At 40.7% G+C, this 20,947-nt stretch overlaps 2 protein-coding genes across 4 annotated transcripts in view; one reads left to right on the top strand and one right to left on the bottom strand.

Annotated features, from left to right (window-relative positions):
- Window positions 1-337: 337 nt before the first annotated feature.
- ercc8 (excision repair cross-complementation group 8) lies at window positions 338-13,247 on the bottom strand. 2 transcript variants are annotated; one of them, XM_048978314.1, is made up of 13 exons: window positions 12,865-13,247; window positions 12,139-12,326; window positions 11,854-11,949; window positions 10,677-10,778; window positions 10,140-10,263; window positions 8,692-8,773; window positions 6,255-6,323; window positions 4,849-4,915; window positions 3,994-4,091; window positions 2,805-2,929; window positions 2,214-2,411; window positions 1,512-1,607; window positions 338-616 (listed from the first exon to the last, which is right to left on the bottom strand). In XM_048978314.1, the coding sequence occupies exons 3-13, from the start codon at window positions 11,937-11,939 to the stop codon at window positions 548-550; spliced, it is 1,116 nt and encodes a 371-aa protein (XP_048834271.1). In that variant the 5' UTR covers window positions 11,940-11,949; window positions 12,139-12,326; window positions 12,865-13,247; the 3' UTR covers window positions 338-547. The 2 variants fall into 2 exon arrangements, with proteins under 2 accessions (XP_048834271.1, XP_048834266.1); XM_048978309.1 differs by lacking the exon at window positions 12,139-12,326.
- Window positions 13,248-13,300: 53 nt separating this feature from the next.
- ndufaf2 (NADH:ubiquinone oxidoreductase complex assembly factor 2) overlaps window positions 13,301-20,947 on the top strand; it is a 37,779-nt gene continuing 30,132 nt past the window's right edge. For both annotated transcript variants that reach the window (XM_048978344.1, XM_048978356.1), the window contains exon 1: window positions 13,301-13,519. In XM_048978344.1, the coding sequence (XP_048834301.1) occupies window positions 13,405-13,519 (115 nt within the window). In that variant the 5' untranslated portion in view covers window positions 13,301-13,404. The remainder of the gene's footprint in view (window positions 13,520-20,947) is intronic.

The raw sequence follows: 20,947 nt of genomic DNA, 5'->3' as shown, positions 1-20,947 counted from the left end.
GCATCCGCACAACAGCAGCCATTAAGTCCATTTTTCATGCAGGTTTCAGGGAAGGAACATTGGAATAGAAACTGTGAGTGAGCTGTTCGTCCAGCTACCCCCTCCCACCTTCAGCATCAGCAAAACCATGACAAATTGTCAAGTCTTGTATATTTACAACAAAACTTAAAGAGGTACGATTTATATAAAAATACACATAAAGCATTGAAACCTTCTGGAAATATCATTAGACAGACAACTGAGCTAATGTGGGTATTCAGACAAGCTGTGCACGTGTCATCAGTGCAATCATAAGAGAAACACTGATTTTACTGTATTAAAAAAAGGGAAGTACAAATTAACAAAAGTCTGAAATTTAATGTGAAAGGGATACGTCTCTATACTCTGAAATCTGTAGTATTTTACCATAGGTAATACTAAAGAAAAAAGAAATGACCAAAATGTCTTTGTGAACAGCAGCTACACAAATGGCACATCAGGATGGCCTTCTAGGGCTGTGCCAGGGCGCGTAGCTCTCCGCTTCCCCTGCAGTGGTCACAGACACGTGTCATCCGTCTTCATCGCTGCTGCTCCATGCATCCTCGAAGGCAGGGTTCAGGGTGGACTGACTCCCAGCCTGTTCAGAAGCTCATTTTAGTAACGTGATAGCAGATGTTGGCCATACACTGACACAGCTACGGCAAACATGTGCATCCATGAAATGTAGAACTTCCTGCTGCACATTCTGTAAATTTTTCTTTTTAGAGACACATTTTAGGGGGGGAATGGCATATGGTGTTCACAGAAAGTCTTGGGACGCTTGCTTAATTCAGTAATAATGCTGCGAAATCATTGGTTTCATAACAAAAGTCTATTGACAAGCAATGTTGAACATATCTGCACATATCGTCTGCACAGAGATTGTCTGATTATCAAAAATCATAATTTTTTGATTCACTCATTCAGTTTTGTTCTTACCATTTTGCTATGAATTATTGTGTTTTATGTCATTGCAAAGGTATTACTAATTAAAAGGCACCCAATGAGGCACCATTCAATTCAGAATAGCTATGTCAGAACTATAGTTTGGGTTTCAATTTATTACAACTAGAAACAAATGTTTTACTTAAAACTAATGATTGTTCCTAATGTAATGAGATATATATATATATATATATGTAAACAAATTAATAAAAGTAATGATTTTTTCATTATAAAACTAATATTTTTTCAATATTTTTACTGAATTACGGAAGTGTCCCAAGACTTTCAGTGAGAATTGTAAATATGTTGCCTAAATGAAACCTTAACAGTACATAAAAAACCCAGCAAAGCAGGAATGTTGTCTTCTGTACTGTGACTCTTGGCTTCAGCTACTCCAGGTATGTAGGACATTTAATTGAAAACTATACAAAAGCCAGTGTCAACAGCCAGCTGCCATTTCCTGTCTTGATACACAAATAGTTCTTCTATTTGCATTGATATTTTATTAAATAAGGAGGGGGGCATCAAATCATCTAGACGCAACCAACCGTTTTGGAACGCTGCCCTTCGTCCTCCACGTCGGGCTTTCGTGGTGTAGGTACCCAGGCCAAGATGTTGCAGTCTTTGCCTCCACTGTACAGCTCCTGCAGCAGTGAGGTCACATTTGAGCACACTTCAGCAGTGATCCTGCTCACTGTCAAGACCAAGATGTCGGGCAGGGTTATGTGATCTAAATGCCATCACAGGGCATCCCCCCCCTCAATTACACGACTGGATTAGCACTGGTACAGGAATCCCGGATGTGCCATTGCATAATCGGTTTCAGCCAACCCAAGAGTGCACTACTGCCGCTGACCGCTGAGGTGTCGAAGCACTGTCAATACCGTGTTTATCGTTTTCCTCATACCTTATAGGCTATCGCACCCCATGCCTAAGACTGCTGATGTGCTAACACCGTCTCAGCCCAGCCAGCCTCACCCTAGTATGCATTACTCACTGTATTAATGCAGAGCTACAGCTTATTGGTCGATGGAGACATACCACGTCAGGGCCAACTAGAGAACGTAGCCTAAGGTTAATCTCTTTCTTCAGACAGTTGAAATATTCAAACAATTCAAAAAAGCACACCAGTGTAGGGAGCCAATGACAATTTATACCTGTACATCCGGGTGTAGTAACCACCACAGAGAAAAAGGAACATGCTTTCAGAATGATTTAAAAGTAGGTGGAGTAACGTGGACCAGCCTAACCTGGTAGTCGGGATGGAAGTCGCAGCAGTCCACGTTATTGTAATGGCCCCTCAGCGTGGTGACCAGCTCCCCCGTGTGCAAGGCGTAGACGGCCACCGAGCTGCCGCAGGGCACGAATGCAAACTCGGGGCTGCAGCCCCGCGACACGGCGAATTTCAGGCCCTTCCGAGTCTCATTCGCCACCTTCCCATAGTTCACCTTCAGCATGAAAAGGGAAAGCAGACCAGGCTTGTTGAAAATCTCACAGCTTTTCTGTGAATTTCATTCAGATCTGACAGGAATTCAAATTGGGCAAAGTAAATGTACTAATGACAAGGAGGTGCCGCTTATATTACAAGAAACATGTCCTTCTCTAACACTACTATAAAGCCAAGGATGATTGCTGTGAGAATTGAAAAAAATCCCCTTAGCATTTGCATTCCTATCTGAAATCTTCAGCTCACAACATAAGGTTTATGACCTAAGGTTTATGTAACTAAATATGTAGCTAAATATTCAAAGTAGTGTTAAATCAGCACTGTTGGTATGAACTCAAGCAGCTTGGCCAAATTCAGAGCTTGCTCCATGACAACCTCCACCCAGGTTTCTCACCAGGGTGTTCTCCCCCGAGGCTGCTTTCCACAACCTCATGCGGTCATCTGTCCCAACGGTCAGCAGGAAGAGCCCATCGGCAGTAAAGCAGAGCCCATTGACCCGCCCATTGTGGGCCATGTTTGCTGCCATGGAAACATACGTGTTACTCAGCAATCAGCGTCAACTGCCACTTCTTTATCCATCCATCCATTTTCCAAACCGCTTATCCTACTGGGTCGCGGGGGGTCCAGAGCCTATCCTGGAAGCAATGGGCACAAGGCAGGGAACAACCCAGGACGGGGGGCCAGCCCATCGCAGGGCACATTCACACACCATTCACTCTCACACACACACCTACGGGCAATTTAGCAAGTCCAATTAGCCTCAGCATGTCTTTGGACTGTGGGGGGAAACCGGAGTACCCGGAGAAAACCCCACAACAACATGGGGAGAACATGCAAGCTCCACACACATGTAACTCAGGCGGAGACTCGAACCCGGGTCCCAGAGGTGTGAGGCAACAGTGCTAACCACTTTATTTTAACTTGAAAAAGACAATATTTAAAATTGTTTTGATAAAGCAATTGATTTCAGGTCTTTCTTGTGAGACAACATCTGTATTAAAAATTTAACAGAAAACCAGCTCTATAAAAATATAAATATAATTTAATAAAGGTCAAATATTTATGATGATACTATCAGTTATTTTTGGTCCATATCTTCCTGTCCACTTTACTGCTGATCGTAATCCTAATAAAAAGAGGCCATTCTGACTAACAGCTTCCAATAGCAGTGGTTACCAATGACGACTAGTCATCTCAAACCAATTCCTCGTCTACTAGGCATTTAAACAGTAGTTATGAATCATCCGGTTATGCTGCTTGTAAGAATAACAGGATACAATTGGCAAATTATGTTAAATATAACTGGAAAAAAAAGAACAATCTAGAAAATAATGTACTAGAATTTCTGCACATTTTGTCTGGAAACAAAGAGGGTATCTTCACTAAATATGACCGCATGGATATATTACATTTTTAATGTTACATTTCAATGTAATTTTTCTGTTAATAAAAACTAGACAAAACTTGAATTGTCCTAAAATCCTAACTGGAAAAACAAACCGTGTTCAAATGAAAACACATTACATATCATATTAAGTAGAAAAGCTCAGCGTGGACTCTGGCTGTGCTGGAAGGGAGCTCACCAAATGAGGCTTTAGACCGGTCCCCATTGTGCTGGTCCAGAGCAAAGAGGCTTCCAGTAGCCCTCCGGACATCCCATAACCTCACGCTGCTGTCTGCGCTGAAACAAATAATGCACTGTGAGCTATGAGACACACTGCAGTTCCTATCAGCTTCCAACTGTTCCATCAATCTCAACCTGTTGTCCATAATACAATTCAGCATTACACAGGTTAAAGGTCATGCTCCTCACTTTCCCCTTAAGGTAAAAATAGTTAAATAGCAGAAAACAAATATTACATAATTGTTTTTTTTTGTACTGAAATACTACAAAAGAGACCACAGGATTACATATAGTGGTATGAAAAATTCTAAGGGTGGTCAATGATCGTCATCTTGGTGTAAAACTATGGTATTACGTGCCTTCAGAGCCAATTCAAAACCTCTCCTAAAGTCACCCCAGTATTTGCAATTTTCATGCAATACACCCTTGATTTCTTGATTTGACCATTAGCATGCCATATTTGGCTAATTAATACCTAAGTAAGTTATTTAACAGATTAAGTTAATTAATTGAGCTGGCGGTGACATTCAATTAATACACAGAATGTCTGTGGAGAGGTTTGGGAATTAAAGCGGTGTTCATACCGTCCAACAAGGTTTCAGAATAGACAGAATAAGTTGTTCGTTTTTATAGTGTTTATATTCATTTGCAAATGTTCTCATGTTAAATTGTGTTTTTTTCCCTATGGAAAATATACACAAACTGCCCAAGAAAAAATTTTAAGCATTTTCTTTGACTGCCTAAGACTTTTGTACAGTACAGCAGAAGATGCTGAGAAGTGAGAGAAACCTTGTATTAGGTAGCCTGGATGTACCTGGCCGTAGCCAAAATGTATTCATGACGTGGAGACCATCTCACAGAGAGGACTTCTCCTCGGTGACCTGGCAAGCACGAAATCATCATCATCATCATCATCATCATCATCATCGCTATGAACATTAACAGGAAGGTGCTAACAGTTTGTGTCTCAGTTCATGTAAAATACTACCCCAGACTACAGACTGTCCTGTCAACTGACACCTTTTTCCTCACGTCACTGGACTGGACCAGGGAATTCATGTGAAGGTAAAGCGTTTAGCACAGGATTTGTTTCAAGCATAATGATGAAAAAGCCACAATGAGGATATGACCTTCTACCCCAAATTCAAAAACAAAAGCCCAGAGATGCTTCTCTGAATACGTAGTGCTTTCAGTTTCATTTGCCAAGGGGCAGCCCTAAAACGTCACTTTGACAGACGCATTTAAGAACATCTCCAGAAATGGCGAACCAGATAGGCAAACGCAGAACGTTCATAGCAGTCAAAGAAGAAAATGAAAGGTAATCACGTATACCCCACCCACTAATGACATCACGCATCTTACTGAAACAAAACAAGAATAATATTAAAAGGTTTAAACAAAACTTTCGTTCATTAGAGAAGTGACTTGTCACCATCATAGACGCATGTCCTTCATGAGATCAATTTCATTGTTTGATCCAGGGAAGAAGTATGGTGTCACGCGTGATTTTTTTAGCTCTTGGGAGTTGGGATATTAAGGTTCAAATGCATATCTGCACTTAAGATAAAAAGCTCTTTTGGTTTACTGCAGAATCGGCTATTTTAGATGAATAGCCACACACACAAAATTACTGCTTTTGCAGGTATTAGCAGAGATCCAGCTTAGATGACTGCATTTTCCAAACAAAACTGTTTGGAAGTTGGGAGTTACCTCGTATTACTGAATTACGACCAGAGCACCATAAATACCCATTAGCATGTCATTAATGCACTGTGCAGCTCTTTAGACTCTAATTCTGAATTACTACTGGTAATAACAGATTTACTGGACACACCCATTCGCTGAGAAGTGTGTGAACACACCCCCCTTTGTCTTTAACCAGACTTAATTCATTAGTGAGAGTGTATTTTTTAGGAGAAGTTAGAAATTGGGCCTCATCATTTGCCTGGAAAACTAATTCTTGAAATAAAACAGCTCACTATTTGTAGTTACACTAGATTTTCTGTAAGTAAAAATGCATTTTTATAACTAAATGATGTAAATAAATTCCCATCCACTACACAACGATTTTTCACCCTGATACGAGGGATGTGGAGAACTCTGTGACCCATCTATCTTCCAATATAAAAAAAAAACAAAATAAATGACATGATAATCAGCAGAAACCCTGAAGGTCATTTAACCTGGAATTCACTCAGGACATAAACTTCATATACTCACCCTGCAGGACCTGAATGCATGAACCAGACTTTAAATCACACAGCTGTACTTTTGGGTCCTTGGTACCAACTAAGGAGAGACAATGGAGGTGATTGACAGGGTCAGAGATGAGGGAACAAGAGAGAAAAATAAAACGGTCCATTGTAACACTGACCCCCCCCCCCCCCACCGCACCATAAGTGCCGGATGCTGTCATGATAGCAGAGGAATAGTCTCTCATTTACATAAATCATTGGATTTCAGGAACTGCAAATAAAAGTACATACAGTGACCCCACACCTATGGTGGAAGTTACATTGCAGACCCATCAGTGATGCGTGAAAATCCGCGATACAGAGAGACCATATAAATGAAGTTTTTTTATAGTTCAAGCCATAAAATACCCCCCCCACACACACACACACGCTTTAAACACATGTAAACTTATTAAAACACACTTTGTAAACACATATGATATGTGGATGTCGGGCTTAGGATATGAGTAATAATATGTAATGTATATGTACAGTACTGTGCAAAAGTCTTAGGCAGTCCAAAGAAATGTTTAAAGCTGTTTTTCTTAGTAGCAAGTGTACTTTGGCTTAGAACAAAAACACAATTTAACATTAGAACATGTGCAAATTAAGAGTAACACAATAAAAACTAGTAATAATTTCTTCTGTTTTCTAAAAAGTTACTGATATCTAGTTGGATGGCTAGATGAACACCGCATCAGTTCCCAAACTTCTCCTCAGGGGCACCTCAGCCATTCCATGATTTTGTTAAATTTCACCAACAGCTCAATTAAATAATGAAATATATTGGTTTAAAAAGTCAGTGAGAGATTTACTAGCTGTATGAGGTGTGCTAGTGGCCAAGTCAAAAAATACATGGCTGCACTGGACGGTCGCGGCAAATACTAGGATGATTTTGGCAGAGGTTCTGAAATGGCGAAGCTGACACACTTTGACCGGCATAATATCATAGTTTTACACCAACACGAGAATAATCTAAACATCATTTTCTATGCCTGCCTAAGACTTTTGCACAGTACTGTGCGTATATATATATTGATACACACACACACAAATATATATATATATATACACACACACACAAATCGCAGAGAACTGTGATGCATCAGGGAAAAATCTGCGATATAGTGGGGGCGCGATAGCTGAACCGTGATATATCAGGGATCACTGTACATACATAATGATGTACAGAAAGAGCAGGATGAGGGCAGGGGACAGAAGAACTGAGATGCATGAAGATGATAGTTTTTTCGCGGATACTTGAGTTTCCTGAATATCAAGTGGCAAAATGCAGGTATCTAAACGGGGTAGCTGTGATACATTTAAGTGACTCATTCACAAAGAACTATCCCTTTCACACAAGGGCATGATGGCCTGACTTCCGTGGAATTATTTGTGCAGACTCAGAGAGCCGACTCAGCCCGAAAGAACAATAGGTATTCACAACCGGTCAGTCCAGCTCAGCCAGGAGCAGGGCACGTACATCTCAGCGCGACAGGATGGCAAATTTCCAGGAGCTTCCCCCCACGGCCCCAGCATCACTGTCCCATGTGGTGAAGGGGGAGCACCCCCCTTATTCAGTGACATTTAAATCTGACCTGTACTTCAAACTGTCTTTCCTACACAGGTCGCACTTTTAAATGGCAAAGAAACTGGAAAAGATCTGATAAAGATTTCATCTGAATGAGATATTTTGCTTAGATCTCCAGTGAAGATAACACCTCTTAAATTCATAGTGGATCCAAAAGACCTCATTTGAGAGTTCCCTGTAATACAATGATTGATATTTTACATACCACGAGGAAAAGTAACTAAATGAAGAAAAGTGTTTAAACTTGATATGAACAAGTTTAACAAGACAAATTGATTTTCAGATTCTAAGTTTCTTCCTTCCTGCCTCCGCGCAGTTGCCACTGAGAAGCTCCACCCCCGCACTCAGCCCATATCTGTCGATCATTGGCCAGATACAAGCCCCACCTTCCTGTCCCAGAGCTGAATGAATGGCTTGTTTACATTTTGACATTGTGATTTTCTTGTCTGGCAGAGTGCAAGGCGAGATGAAAGCCCAGTTCTACTTTGACTGCTGCCCCCATGTCCACATTCCTATGATTACATCAAGTCTCACAGAAATGGGGGGCAGAGGCTAGAAAACTAGACCAACCAGAAATCCATGGGTTGAGAACTTTAGATGTTGCTATGGGAAACACTTAGCAAGTTACTTGACCCATAACATAAAGGCAAAACCATCTGTCAGAATGACTGGAAATTTATTAGGGGAGAAAAAAACCCTACGACCAACAATCTAAGCAAGGTATCTGGAGATGGGATGAATGAAAAGACTGAGACAGGGTTTGAAGAAGAAGGAGAGGGTCTACAGAGATCAAAAACGCCACTACTGTCTGAACAAGAGACGTGGTACAAACCAGCAATCAGACTGTGCTTCTTGGCAATGGGAGACATTTGATGACAGTAGATATTACCCTCAAACCGGAAGATTTCTGCTGGCTAAGACGAAAAGAAAAACAGATTTTCAGTGTCAGGTCCGGGACATGTAGAGAGTGACATTTATGTCTCTAATATGGCATGAGGAATCTCAAACAGGATTAGGCCATTTCAAGAGATAAAAAAACTTAGGAAGCTACTATATGTGAGCAATAAAAGCAAATGTATCACAGAGGAAGTACAACGAGTCTGAATAAATAAAATCCTGATTTCACATCCTCATCCACGACCTCATCTGAACAATGGGGCTCACAGAAACAACGAAATATTAAGAAACAGAAGCCCTCTCTGTAACGGATCCTTCCTCCTTACGTAACTAAAATATTCCTGAGGCCCCCAGTAGAAAAATGTAAGAACTCTCCTTGGCAATTTCCTCCCCTTTCAGGGGCCTGTCCTGAAATATGCCTCCATTTCGTTTTCAGCATGTATCCTGAATAGCCATGAAATACTGACTACCAGGGAGTCACAACGCACGAGCCAATTGTGGGACAAAAGCAGTAAAATGAGGCGAAATATTACGAAGCAATGACAAACCGGAGGATTTCACATTTCTAAATGTCTCGTTTTCACTTCTAGAATGAGCAAGACAACAATGGCAATCCAGCTTGACCGCCAAGTACAATGTAAACATTATTCAGTCCCGGGCTGTGGCATGTAATCAATGCAAATGGGTGTGTGATGTGAGGCATAGAGGCACACAGAAGCGACACTGTTGACTCATTAATAATACAGTCTCTTGTTGAGTACAGAGCGACAGAGAATTATGGTCTGACAGCCAGCTTGGAGGGACTCGATCCAAACCTCAGCTTGTATACACAAAGGCACAAGTAGCTATGCATGACATTCACATGTCTTTTTGTTACACATACGACTTTATATCGGTACACGGTCATCTTGTGAATTGCAGTGTTGGCAGTTGGCTTTGTACATTATGTGCAAACGTACAGCTGTTTGAGGAAATTAAGAGAGACATTAAGAATAAAAACTATCGGCCCACTTGTCTCTCTCCTGCAACATAAGACTAAGACCAACGTGGAGGACAAGCAACAGAAGCATGTATCTCAACTCCTCTGAATCAGACTCCACAAGAGGGATATTCCAGAGTAACTAAGGGCCCAGAAAGTCAACTGAAAGGCCAGCTGGCAGGAGACAGACGGCACAAACTCAGATTTATAACTTTCGTCATCCTGCATATTTGAGGAGTGAAGGCGTGTGCTGTGTTCCCTTACTGCACTTTTAACATATCTCTTGGGAAGAGATGGACTGAGGGAAAACACCGTAGGAGAGAATGAAAGATAAAGGGACCAAACAAATTACAAAGATGCATGCACATAAAGATATATTAAGGGTATGCTAATGATACATTTACCTTCAATGTCTCGGTGTCCCAAACCTTCATGGTCTTGTCAAATGAGCTGGAGACAAACATGCCAGTGTCGTGCGGATACCACTGCACAGTCTCCACACTGAACTTGTGTACATGTCGGCTTGACCTGGAACGAGTCCGCACAAGGCCAAAGTAAACCCGGCACGTTCAGCTGCTCATATCAGACCTCACTGGTCAAAGACCAAGTGACATAAACATACTGGGCACATCGACACACCAATCAAATAATTCATATACATATGTTTGGCACCATATGACATGCATCTGTCATGGAACTGAATTCAGAGCCATTAAAGATTGATGGAGAAAAGAAAACCAACAATACTATCCCAGACAAATCAAATATTTTAAGGTGCAAATTCTAGCACCGTTGTCTTTCTTTTTATAGAGTAAAATTTTCCAATCACGCATAAAAATTCTTTTCAAAATTAAATAAGGGGTGGATTGAGACTTGATTATCTAAGTGTCCTTAAAAAAAATGCATATCTGTGCATCACAGAGGTGGGGAGGCTCTCAAACCTGCCCACGGTGCAGACTGCTTTGCATGTGTACTGGGGCTTCCTGCTGTGGTTCTCCAGGTCATAGATCACAATCACTCCATCAGCCCCACCCGACAACATGCTAGAAAGAACAGGAAGGCACACCAGATCGGTTGGACTATTTAAAATACATTGTTACGACAAGAATGAATTACTTAAGAACTGTTATCGGGTGGATATCGTGTACGTTTAATAAAAATTGTCATACATTTAAATTAAAATTATATAGCATTATTCAGGAGACACTTTTGTTCAAAGAGATGAACAAGTGAGAAATGAGCCAGTGTCACAGGAGCAGTTGGGGTTGAGGGCCTTTGCTCTGAGGTCTGACAGTGAAATAATAACTCTGCCAGCCACAGGACTTCAGCCCATGACCTCCTGGACACTAGCGCAAATCTCTCATCTGCTGAGCCACTATTTTGTCTGAGACTTTCAAACATGGCCGATAGCTCTGTTTTGGCGTTTTCTGCAATGCGCCACATATGGGGGCGTGGCCTTAAGAATGGGTCAGAGATTGACAACTGCAGACCTCAAGGATCACTGCGACTGCCGGTTCTCAGTATGTCTCTGCTTGTATGGGCTTAACAGCAGCATGTCAACTCACGCAGTGCAGACTGGGTGCTAAATAGAATGTCGGCCTTCTATCAAGTCACAGACCTCTGGACAATAAAATTAAAAATGGGCCCTAATAAGATCAATACAATATATAATATAAGATACGCAAAATACATGGAGAGCTTTTAGAATCTTGTATATGGAAATGACTTAATTTGCCTAAATTACTTTTGTTGAGAAAATCTGCATTGGTATTAAACGCACATCAGACAGTAAAAACAAAATGGTCAGGAACAGAAAAGGAATAAACAGGTGGAATATATATATAAAAAACACAAAGTCCCCACACACAGAGCTGGGACCAGTTTTGTTCCAATATCCCAGATAAACAGTGATGTGAAAATGCTAATTGCATAGTTACATTCCACTTGTGCATTTTACTTAAATATCTGTGTATGTGTGAGTGCAATATAACAGACTGCTGAAGTGCTGTGTAGCCATTCAGTGATTTGTTAAAGAAACAGGTAAAGAACTGAAATATAATGGCTCATGATAAATGCAATTACAATATGTTTATTAAATAAATAGTGGAGGATTCTTACTATCTGCCTTCAATGACCTCGATATCAATTGTGTTAATGCCATTCCCATGGATTCTTTCAACATCTCGATCTTGATTCAATTCCATGCACAGAACCCTTCAAAGGAAGACAAAAAGCTATTTTAAAATTCCATATCATCATTTACACCTTGAGAAGAGGTAATGAGGGTATTGTCAAAAGCAATATCAAAATCAGGAACCATACAACTACACATGCTAAGTTATCAACATCCTGTACACCAGCGTTTCCCAACCCAGTACTTGGAGACACTTGGACAGGACATACCTTTGCTCCTTCCCAGCTCCCAACAAGCCTGGACCAGGTATTCGGTGTTTTTGATTGCCTGGGAGCTAGGATGGAGTTAAAATGTGGCCGGTCTGAGGATCCCAAGGGACTGGTTTGGGAAACACTGCTGTAGACCATTAGTTTTCAAAAACCATATCGTGGATGACAGCGCCGCCTTGTGGACAGATCTGATAGAACAGCATGGAATTAATGCGGATACTTCCTATCTCCCAATAAAAGGGTATTACGCTATTATTTTTATTACTAGAATTAGTGATCACTAATTAGCATGCTGCTGCTTTACTGATCAACCGACTGAATTTCTTAATATTTTACAAAACAATATAATTATCAGACTTGCCACAGATTTTGACCGATTTCTCAATTGTCACTAAAATAATTACGAAATGTAATGCATCGGTTTTTTTAAACATGTGCTGTTAATTAATAGACAAAATGTATAATTTAACGTTATCAAGACATAGCCTGAAATGTTTTAGAAACACAAAAGTATTACATTAAAGACAATTAGTGCCTGTGTTTCTTGACATGTAACAAACACAAAGCAATTCCAACAGTTAAATTTCCCTTGAATTTTTATGACCAGTTAGACTCGAAGCGAACATTATACAGCAGCAGGGAATAGCGGTTCGTTATACTACTTATTGTTAAATAACTTATTGTAGCTTGCAAATGAAATGAACGCCTATATCGTCGTTCTCATACCTTCGCGTAGACTCAGCGCGTTTCAGACGAAGAGGGTCGTCTAATCCTGCTTGTCTTGCAAATAGAAAACCCAGCATATTCTTCGACAGCCGTAAACATACACCGCGGCCGCGATATTAAATAGCAAATTTGCAATCGTGATTACAACAAGCAAAACATTACACTGGCTTAAATATGTTTAACGTAAATTCTGATTAACAAATTGCTTCTTTGTCCAAAAAACACACTTTATTTTCACATTTACATCACATAAGACAGTAACACTTATTCAACAAACGTTCAGGAGAATACAAATTAAGTTCATTTTGTAAATATCGCTGTTTGGCTAAAAGAACACACTGGGGAACTATCAAATTGTTACACAAAACGACACCGGAACACCGACGCTGATGATTGGTGGGAAGGGCTCGAAATGGCCAATGAGCGCAACGTTTAAATACTGCATTTGCTCTTCACTTTAGCTTGGCATAAAAGGTTATGCATGTCTTATATTGTTAAGAGAAGTTAAATGTACAGTTATCATAGATAGATAGTAAAAAAATGAGCAAAATATCCTCCCTGTTACGCAGGACATTTGGAATCGTAAAAGACCACGTGGGTACAGATCATTTTGGGAATAAATACTATTTCATACCAGAACAGAGGACATGGATGGGTGAGTGTCTTCGCGGATGGTGCGTAGGTGCCTAATAGACCCCATTACCTATATTCTCTATAAAAACTTTTGCTCTGTCAACCTGTACGTTAGGTAGCGGGGAACGTTGCAGTCAAACATTTTGCACTAAATCTATTAAATTTAAGTTAACAGTTTGTGGATAGATTTACAGTATGATGTGTTACTACATTTTACTACCCACCATTCACCTTTAATTAACGAAACGCTGTAAATAATATATATCCCAAAGACCTGGTCACGAGGAATTTGCACACTAGGAGCCAGATGGTTGTTGCTTTAAGTCTTGTAAATTCTCTGTGGAGTGTGACTGGGTGCAGCAATTTTCTATTACCAACAAGTAATATCCACGGACTATCAGGCAATTATTTTATGTAATCACGAACCCGACATACTCAAGGTTATCAAGAATTGTGATTTTAAAAGCCTGGAACAGTAAAGAATTAGCTTATATTTAGGGTGTTATTCCTTATATGCAGTTACACAAATGTCAAAATAGTAACGTAAGTGTAATTTGCAAGATAAGAGAAACAAAACCAATATACTATAACCAGAATTGCATTCTTTACTGCCCAGGGGTAAAATCGTTTTGGTTTGTTTGAAACCGTGGTCTTTTTAAGATGGTGCTGATAAATGGACACCAGGGGGCGCACTTTTAGGGTCGCTCGTTTGACAGCGGCGCTGTAAAAAGGGGTCTCCCGAGGACGTCATCCGTAATAATCCCGCAGGTGTATTTCAGATGGCGTTCAAGATGGGTTTTCAATTAACATTTTTTGCGAGTAGCATTTTCCCGTTTGATTTGCAAATGAAAATCAGTGTCGCATGAAATACGTTAATCAGTAAATGTTTCTGGCCCCAAACCTTTCGCCCATTGATCTGAATTTTGTCAGTTTCGTAATTTAGATAGACACTAGCGGGAGCAAACCAAGTTATGTGGATTTTGCTTGTCTATTTCCATTAAACAAAGCCCTTTTGCTACTTTTCAAGTATCATTCAAAGTATTGATATGTAAGTTACAGCCCCAGAGGTCTTACTTGTAATTATACACGGAGTCTCTTTGTTTAAAGAATTTCCTCTGTGGTTATCCTTGGTTGCCCGGTATCTTAAACTAACAGAACCAGCGTTTTATAGAATTGTTGGTTTAAAGTGAATCATCTTAAAGCAGGTTTCCATCGGATCTGTTGATCAGGCTCACAGACCGATCTGACAGTTGCAGTCCTCCTCTCTCTACTCTTCACTTGACTGAAACCACGGCTTTACCTAGACTGTAAAGGGGGTGGTGTCTCAACTGTCACTGATGTGTGGCACCAGTGAGCCATTTCAGGTCCCCTGAGGTTCCTGGACAAGGCCTGACGTGACTTTGCTTTTGGTGCGATGGCAGGCTTTGAAGGGCTATTGGGGCAGCTGGCTAAGGAATGATCAGCGGACCTTGGTATGGCTTACTGAAGCCTGAAATTGATTTGAAGCGCTCTGTTCTTAAGGAGTGCATTTGCCATTTAGGACTTAAATAAGGGAAAGTTTGATTTGTTAAAAGCTTAAGAGTTTTAGTTAAGTCTTTTTTTCCCATAGTCTTTTGGTTTTAATGCTAGAAAAAAAGCCAAAGAATTGTTAAGTCTTGTTTTGTTTTATTCTTTTATTTTTTTAATGTGCAGAAGAGATCATTAGGTTGTACCTTCTCTGTACCCTTTACATAAACTAAACTATCAATGATCCAAATAATTTCAGGATTTCCTTCCAGTGCCGCATATTTGTAATACATGTTTCATTTAGTATTAAGTATCCATAATTTTGCCAGTGTGCTAACTGACCCTTTCTTTTAGAGTTTTTTTATTTTTTTTTTCAGTACACTTATAAGGGAAGGAGTCTTCAGAGCAAACTTCATTAAAAGAATTCTTTGCATAGCTCTGATCACTTGACTTCTCAAGCACCCAGTTCAGGAACAAGCATGGTGTTTCTGCATGGTGACAAGCCAGACCTGACCACGTTTCCGTGCACTACAGAAGAACATGATTTTTTCCTCTGTATAGTTATGTGCTGCAATGTCGCATTCGGGCGATGGAGACCTGACCTTCACCACCTTTTCTATGCTCTTCAGAGTCCCGTCTGTGGTCTTGAATGTTGCCGTTATTCCTAACTTGCGGTTCAGCATGTCTGAAGGGTCTAACCACTTTGCGATAACAACAAATTTTAGGTTTCTAAACGAAGAGTACGATGTGCCACTCGTTTTATTTTTCAGAATTTAAAAATGTTATGTGAAAGATATGGCCAACTTGCGCCGTATTTGCTTGTTGCTAAATTGATGCAGGATAGCAATAACTGAGCTCTCTAACCTGCCTTCACTGTGGGCCTCCATCTGCTCAGGCTGACTAATCACCATTTTCTTGCTGTCTCTTTGGCTCTCACTACCAACCTTGCAGTCCCAGAACAGAACTGGTTACTGTAGCTGGTCTCTGTATATGGATGTTGTACATGGCAGCTTTGGAATAACAGAAAATCATTTTCTATTTGGCCAAGTACTTTTACATTTGATTTCAGCTGCGTTCAGGATTAACAGCCACTGTTCTTTAAATTTATCACATATTAACCGACTACTGTCATGTATCTAGTGGGCAAAATTGTAGAAACACGTCCAGTTTTTAGAGATTGCAGAATTTTACTCCAGTTACTTATTTAATCGTGAAGTATATATTTGTAAACATTCTTTAACTGTCTATAAACATTACCGCCAGTGTGCTTGTAGCAATTTCTACAGCATAAAGGCAAAAATTCTAGGTGCTTCCACAATTCTGGTCCTTAATCGTATATTTTTAAAGTTGCCTTTTTATGTTTCCATGCATCAGAACTGGCATCCCACCCAGGATGTACCCCAGTCTTGCGCTGCTTGGGATAACGCACCCCCTTGCAACCCGGCAAGGCTAAGTGTTTAGAAGATTGATGGATTTTGCACAACTTGTCTTCAGGGCATTTTAAGTGTCTCTTGTAATGTACGGTCCACGTATTTTAATTATTTGCGTCTTAAGTTCTTAGTCAAGGATGAAGCATAATTTTAGCATTGTTACCTGCTGTACAGCAGAGCAGTGGATTGAACGGTGTGGAGCTGAAATTGTAGTTAACCTGTGTCATGTACTTCAGTTGAAGGCTGTTTTGTTGGCTGGCTACATATTAGTGTGAATAATTCAGTGTTAAGGATCAAATTCTCCCTGTCTCACATCATACTTCAAAGAGCGGCTTGTCAGTTCATTAAGTATACTCTTTGATTTGTCACATACCAAAAGCACATGTTCTTCTGAAGTTCGTTTTAAGATTTTGTATTTCTTTATTGCTTAGGGACTTTAGTATAACGCGTTTCAAAGAACCTCTGTAATACAGGAAGTTATTATTATCAGAACATGAATTATTAGATGTTTGGTCAAGGAATTGTGTCCATTGAGGAAGGTGAGGATTCCAGTACATTACCCTTCTAAGATTGAAAGTTAAGGAAAAAACTTACATTTATTATTTTAAGCTACTTTGTCTACATTTTATTCTTTTGGGGAGTTGCCGATTTTTGTTAGATATTTTCTGTTCCCTCCATCTTTCATTTTTCCTCGCCATCATCGTTTCAGCTTTCCTGTAAACTACTTTTAAATATAGTTGTACAGCTTCTTTGGAACGTTTTAATGCATATTTTTGGAATGAGTTTGTATAGGAATCTTATAATCTGTAATGGTGCATTTTGAATATTTATATACTTTATTGAATACAGGTGCTCCTCAGCTTATGATGGTGTTGCGTTCTAATGAACACTCTGTATGTTGTCAATATCATAAGTGGAATATGGGTGGTATAATAAATTACGCAGAAAAAGCCATACAATACATTGTTGAACACCGTTACATTTTTACACTCGCGGTCTCTGCAGAGACTGGCAGTGTGGCTTGGTGGATGTTACCATCGAATATCAAATTCAAAGTCTACTGAATGTCTATCACTTTAACCATCACAGTCAAAATATCCCAAGTTAAACCATCGTAAAGCGAGGAGCGTCTGTACTTTAATAACGCCAGCGCGTCTCTGTTAAATTGGCTTGCAGTCTGCAGAGCTTGTGAGTGGTTGCGTTTGTGTAATTTGGTCACTCTGTCACATCTCCGTGCTGTGCAAACATTTTTAAACATTTAAGAATGAGCGGTATTTCGTTTTGGGTTTGAGTGGAGCTTCTGATTCTTAACTGTGTTTGGGAGTTTGTCATTCTCCTCCCCTTTCTTCTGCATGTTCGCCGTCATGGCAGCTTGCTGATCTCTCTGGGCCCTGTTGCCCTCCCACAGATCTTTAGTTTCAGGCTCCCAGCCCACGGCTGCCTGCTCCCGCACGCCGCAGTGACTGACCTCTCGTAGCCGCTGGGTGGAGTTGACCTTGTTCAACTCACCGGGTTTAACTAGCTTAACTGTTAGCTTATGTATTAGGAGGTCATGCCGGGGGTGTGGAAAGAGAAACAAGGGAGGTGCAGGAAGTGGGCGGGGCGGTTTCTGGGGCTGATGGGCGCTACCTCCCAGCCTCTGTCCTTCCACAGGGCAGTCTTCCTGTACCCTCTCTGACGGCAGAACATCAGCTTGCAGGTACTCGTCCTGTCCCTAGGCGGTGCTGACAGCTCTTAAAAGGAGGTCTTTCGCTAGGCTGAGCCACTCACACATGCTGCTTTATTTCTGTTACAAATATTAAATACTTCATATATATATTTCAGCTTCTTGGTAGCGTTCGTCTACAGTAACTGTACAGTCTTTGCCGTGTCTCCCTCTCCCCTTCTCCACATCTGTCTGTCACATTTCCTGAGTGCCAGGGACAATTAGGCAACGCCAGCACAGAGGGATCCGTCGTTGCTCGCTGCCTGTGCTGTGGGATTGGAATTTTATATTGAAATGGGCAAAATAATGAGAGTGAGAACGGGGGCACCTGGTCACCCAGCGAATCTCAGCGTCTCTCTTGTAAAACCTGGAGTGTCATTACGCCCCAGCCAGGGGCTCCTGCAGAAATAACCGAAGCTGTTGTTATTTAACTCCTAAATGTTCGCCGGACTCCTTTTTTTATCTCTTTCTCTCTCCCTCGTCCCGTCTCAGCCTTTGAAATACAAATTATGGAAATGTTAATATAATAACCGTGGGTGTCGTCTTGTGCCGCTACCAAAATTGTTTTTTCAATTGAATTGTCACTCACCACCGTTCCTTAGGAGCTGGAAAAATTAAAGCGTCGACTCTGAAGAATAGCTGTAGCCCCAGATGCCATGCAGTACCTGCCTGTGCTTCTCAGGCCTGATTGGTTTTATGACAGATGATCTTTCTTCGAGGGATCATTCTTAAAGCGCACCCCCCCCCCTCCCTTGAATGGAGAGGGACATAATTCTGTCCAAGGAAGATCTACAAAAGTGTGACTAAATTAAATAATAGTGGATCAAAGTTACTATATCGGAACGTTCTGGAAAAAGTGCAAGAGCGGATAGTTGCAGTGCTCAGACATGACATTGTGCTGTACTTTATTACTGTATTTTTGGGGTAGTTGGGGAACAGCGTTTTCCACCGGCTTCGGGACAAAAATGCACAGCCTCTTGAGGCCTGTGTCCTACACACTCCTTGTCAACACTGTCCCCATTTCCCTCTTTATAGCTGATAAACTTCTTATGTGTCAGCTGGGGATGTCAGAGCCGACTTCCTTGGGGCTTTCAGAGGCTTCCTTTTAAAAGGCGAGTGCTTTAAAGAAGGCAGTGTGCCTCGTCACCTTCAGCGTGCAGAAAAACACATTAGGATTCGGCGGGGGGGGGGTCCTTGTCGGGTCTCTGCACCCAGACTGGCTGTCTGCAGGAGGCCTATGGCCATGTGAGATGAAGATGGGCGCCCTGCTCGTTTCGTACCAAATATTTACGGAAGCCGCCAAGGCTTAGCTATACACAGAATAATTCATTGGAACGTGGTTGGGTTGTTTCAGGATGGGTCTCTGTAAAATGTCCTCTCAAAATCCTAAAGAAATTCGCCGGATGTCTTTACCCAGTGTCACATCAGATATAACAGATTGGTGGCATTTATTATTTGTCGCTTTCTTGCACATAATTCCTCCAAACAATCAAATTGGTTTGTTAGAGCATCACTAAAATCTGTGGATTTTACAGAAATGACTACACCTACGTCCTAGCCAAAGTCCAAAACTGTAAAATGGCAATATAAGAGAGATTATTAACTCTTCTCGGCTTTTACCTTTTCAGTAAAACTGTAAGTAATGCTGATCTTAGCCAGATATGCAGACCTAGATAAAGAAGCGGTTCTTTTGGGAGGTGCCATTTCGGGACACTGACTACAAGCGTGTCACACACGAGTACCCATGAAGAGGCAAGACGAGCAAATCACGGCAATCTTAATTTTGTGATGGCTTCTGGTGAGTGGGTGGAGGGAGCTGGAGCGGCAAACGTAGAGGTGTTTAAAGCGATAGCGGGATGATGACTGTCAAGATTATGGTTTCAGACACTTCCAGTCCTATGGATCCCACAGCTGTATCGGCCTATCAGGAACTTTAGGGTGTTTGTGTAAAACAAAGACAAGGGGAATTTTAGTAACACCTGTTTTTTTTCCCTTAAAATTTGAAATTTCCAGAAATTTTAATTTATATATTGTGTGTGTGTGTATGTATGTATGTATGTATGTATGTGTGTGTATATGTATGTATATATATATGTGTATATATACATACATACATACATACACACGTAATTTATTTGCAAGTGAATATACCAGTGCAAAGTGAGTTTCTGTGCAGTTCTTGCATCAATGATGTAATAGTACGATGATCTGTTTGCCGCATTATGCAACAAATTGCCTTAGCAAACAGCTTTTTCGGCATGCCTTAATGTCCGCAGAGCTATAACCCTTCTGAGAGCCTGTCAAACATTCACCTCAGTTCAGTGTTCATCTTCATGCACGGGGGGACCAAACACCTATTGAAGATAACAAAAGACGGTTAGTTTCGTTAGGGAAGAGCTCTTTTTACTTGTATAAATATGCCTACAAAGGGTTAGAAAAGTCTCTAGTGGTCAGTATAAGAGTTCTAAGGTATGTTCAGCAACCTATTTATGCTGATTCCAGTTGCCAGTTTCAATACATCAGCGTGACACAACGAGACCAGCCTGATATACTGGAATGTTTTTCATTTAGTCGTTTCCATTCTGTTAACACCTGAAAGTTTGTAGTAGGGCTACCACTAACGACTATTTTACTACTGATTAATCTATCAACTATTTCGATCATTTAATTGACCAATTTTCCTCCAGAAAATTGCCCGTTTAAGTTTATTTTATTTTCACAACAAACTGTATATCATTGCAAGTCTTCAGATATTGGACTCCAAATTTTGTACACTATATGGACATTATTTTCGTCCATGATTCAATAA

Source organism: Brienomyrus brachyistius, chromosome 2 (assembly GCF_023856365.1).
Source record: "Brienomyrus brachyistius isolate T26 chromosome 2, BBRACH_0.4, whole genome shotgun sequence".
NCBI classification, from domain to species: domain Eukaryota; kingdom Metazoa; phylum Chordata; class Actinopteri; order Osteoglossiformes; family Mormyridae; genus Brienomyrus; species Brienomyrus brachyistius.
This window is presented reverse-complemented; position numbering and strand designations above follow the sequence as displayed.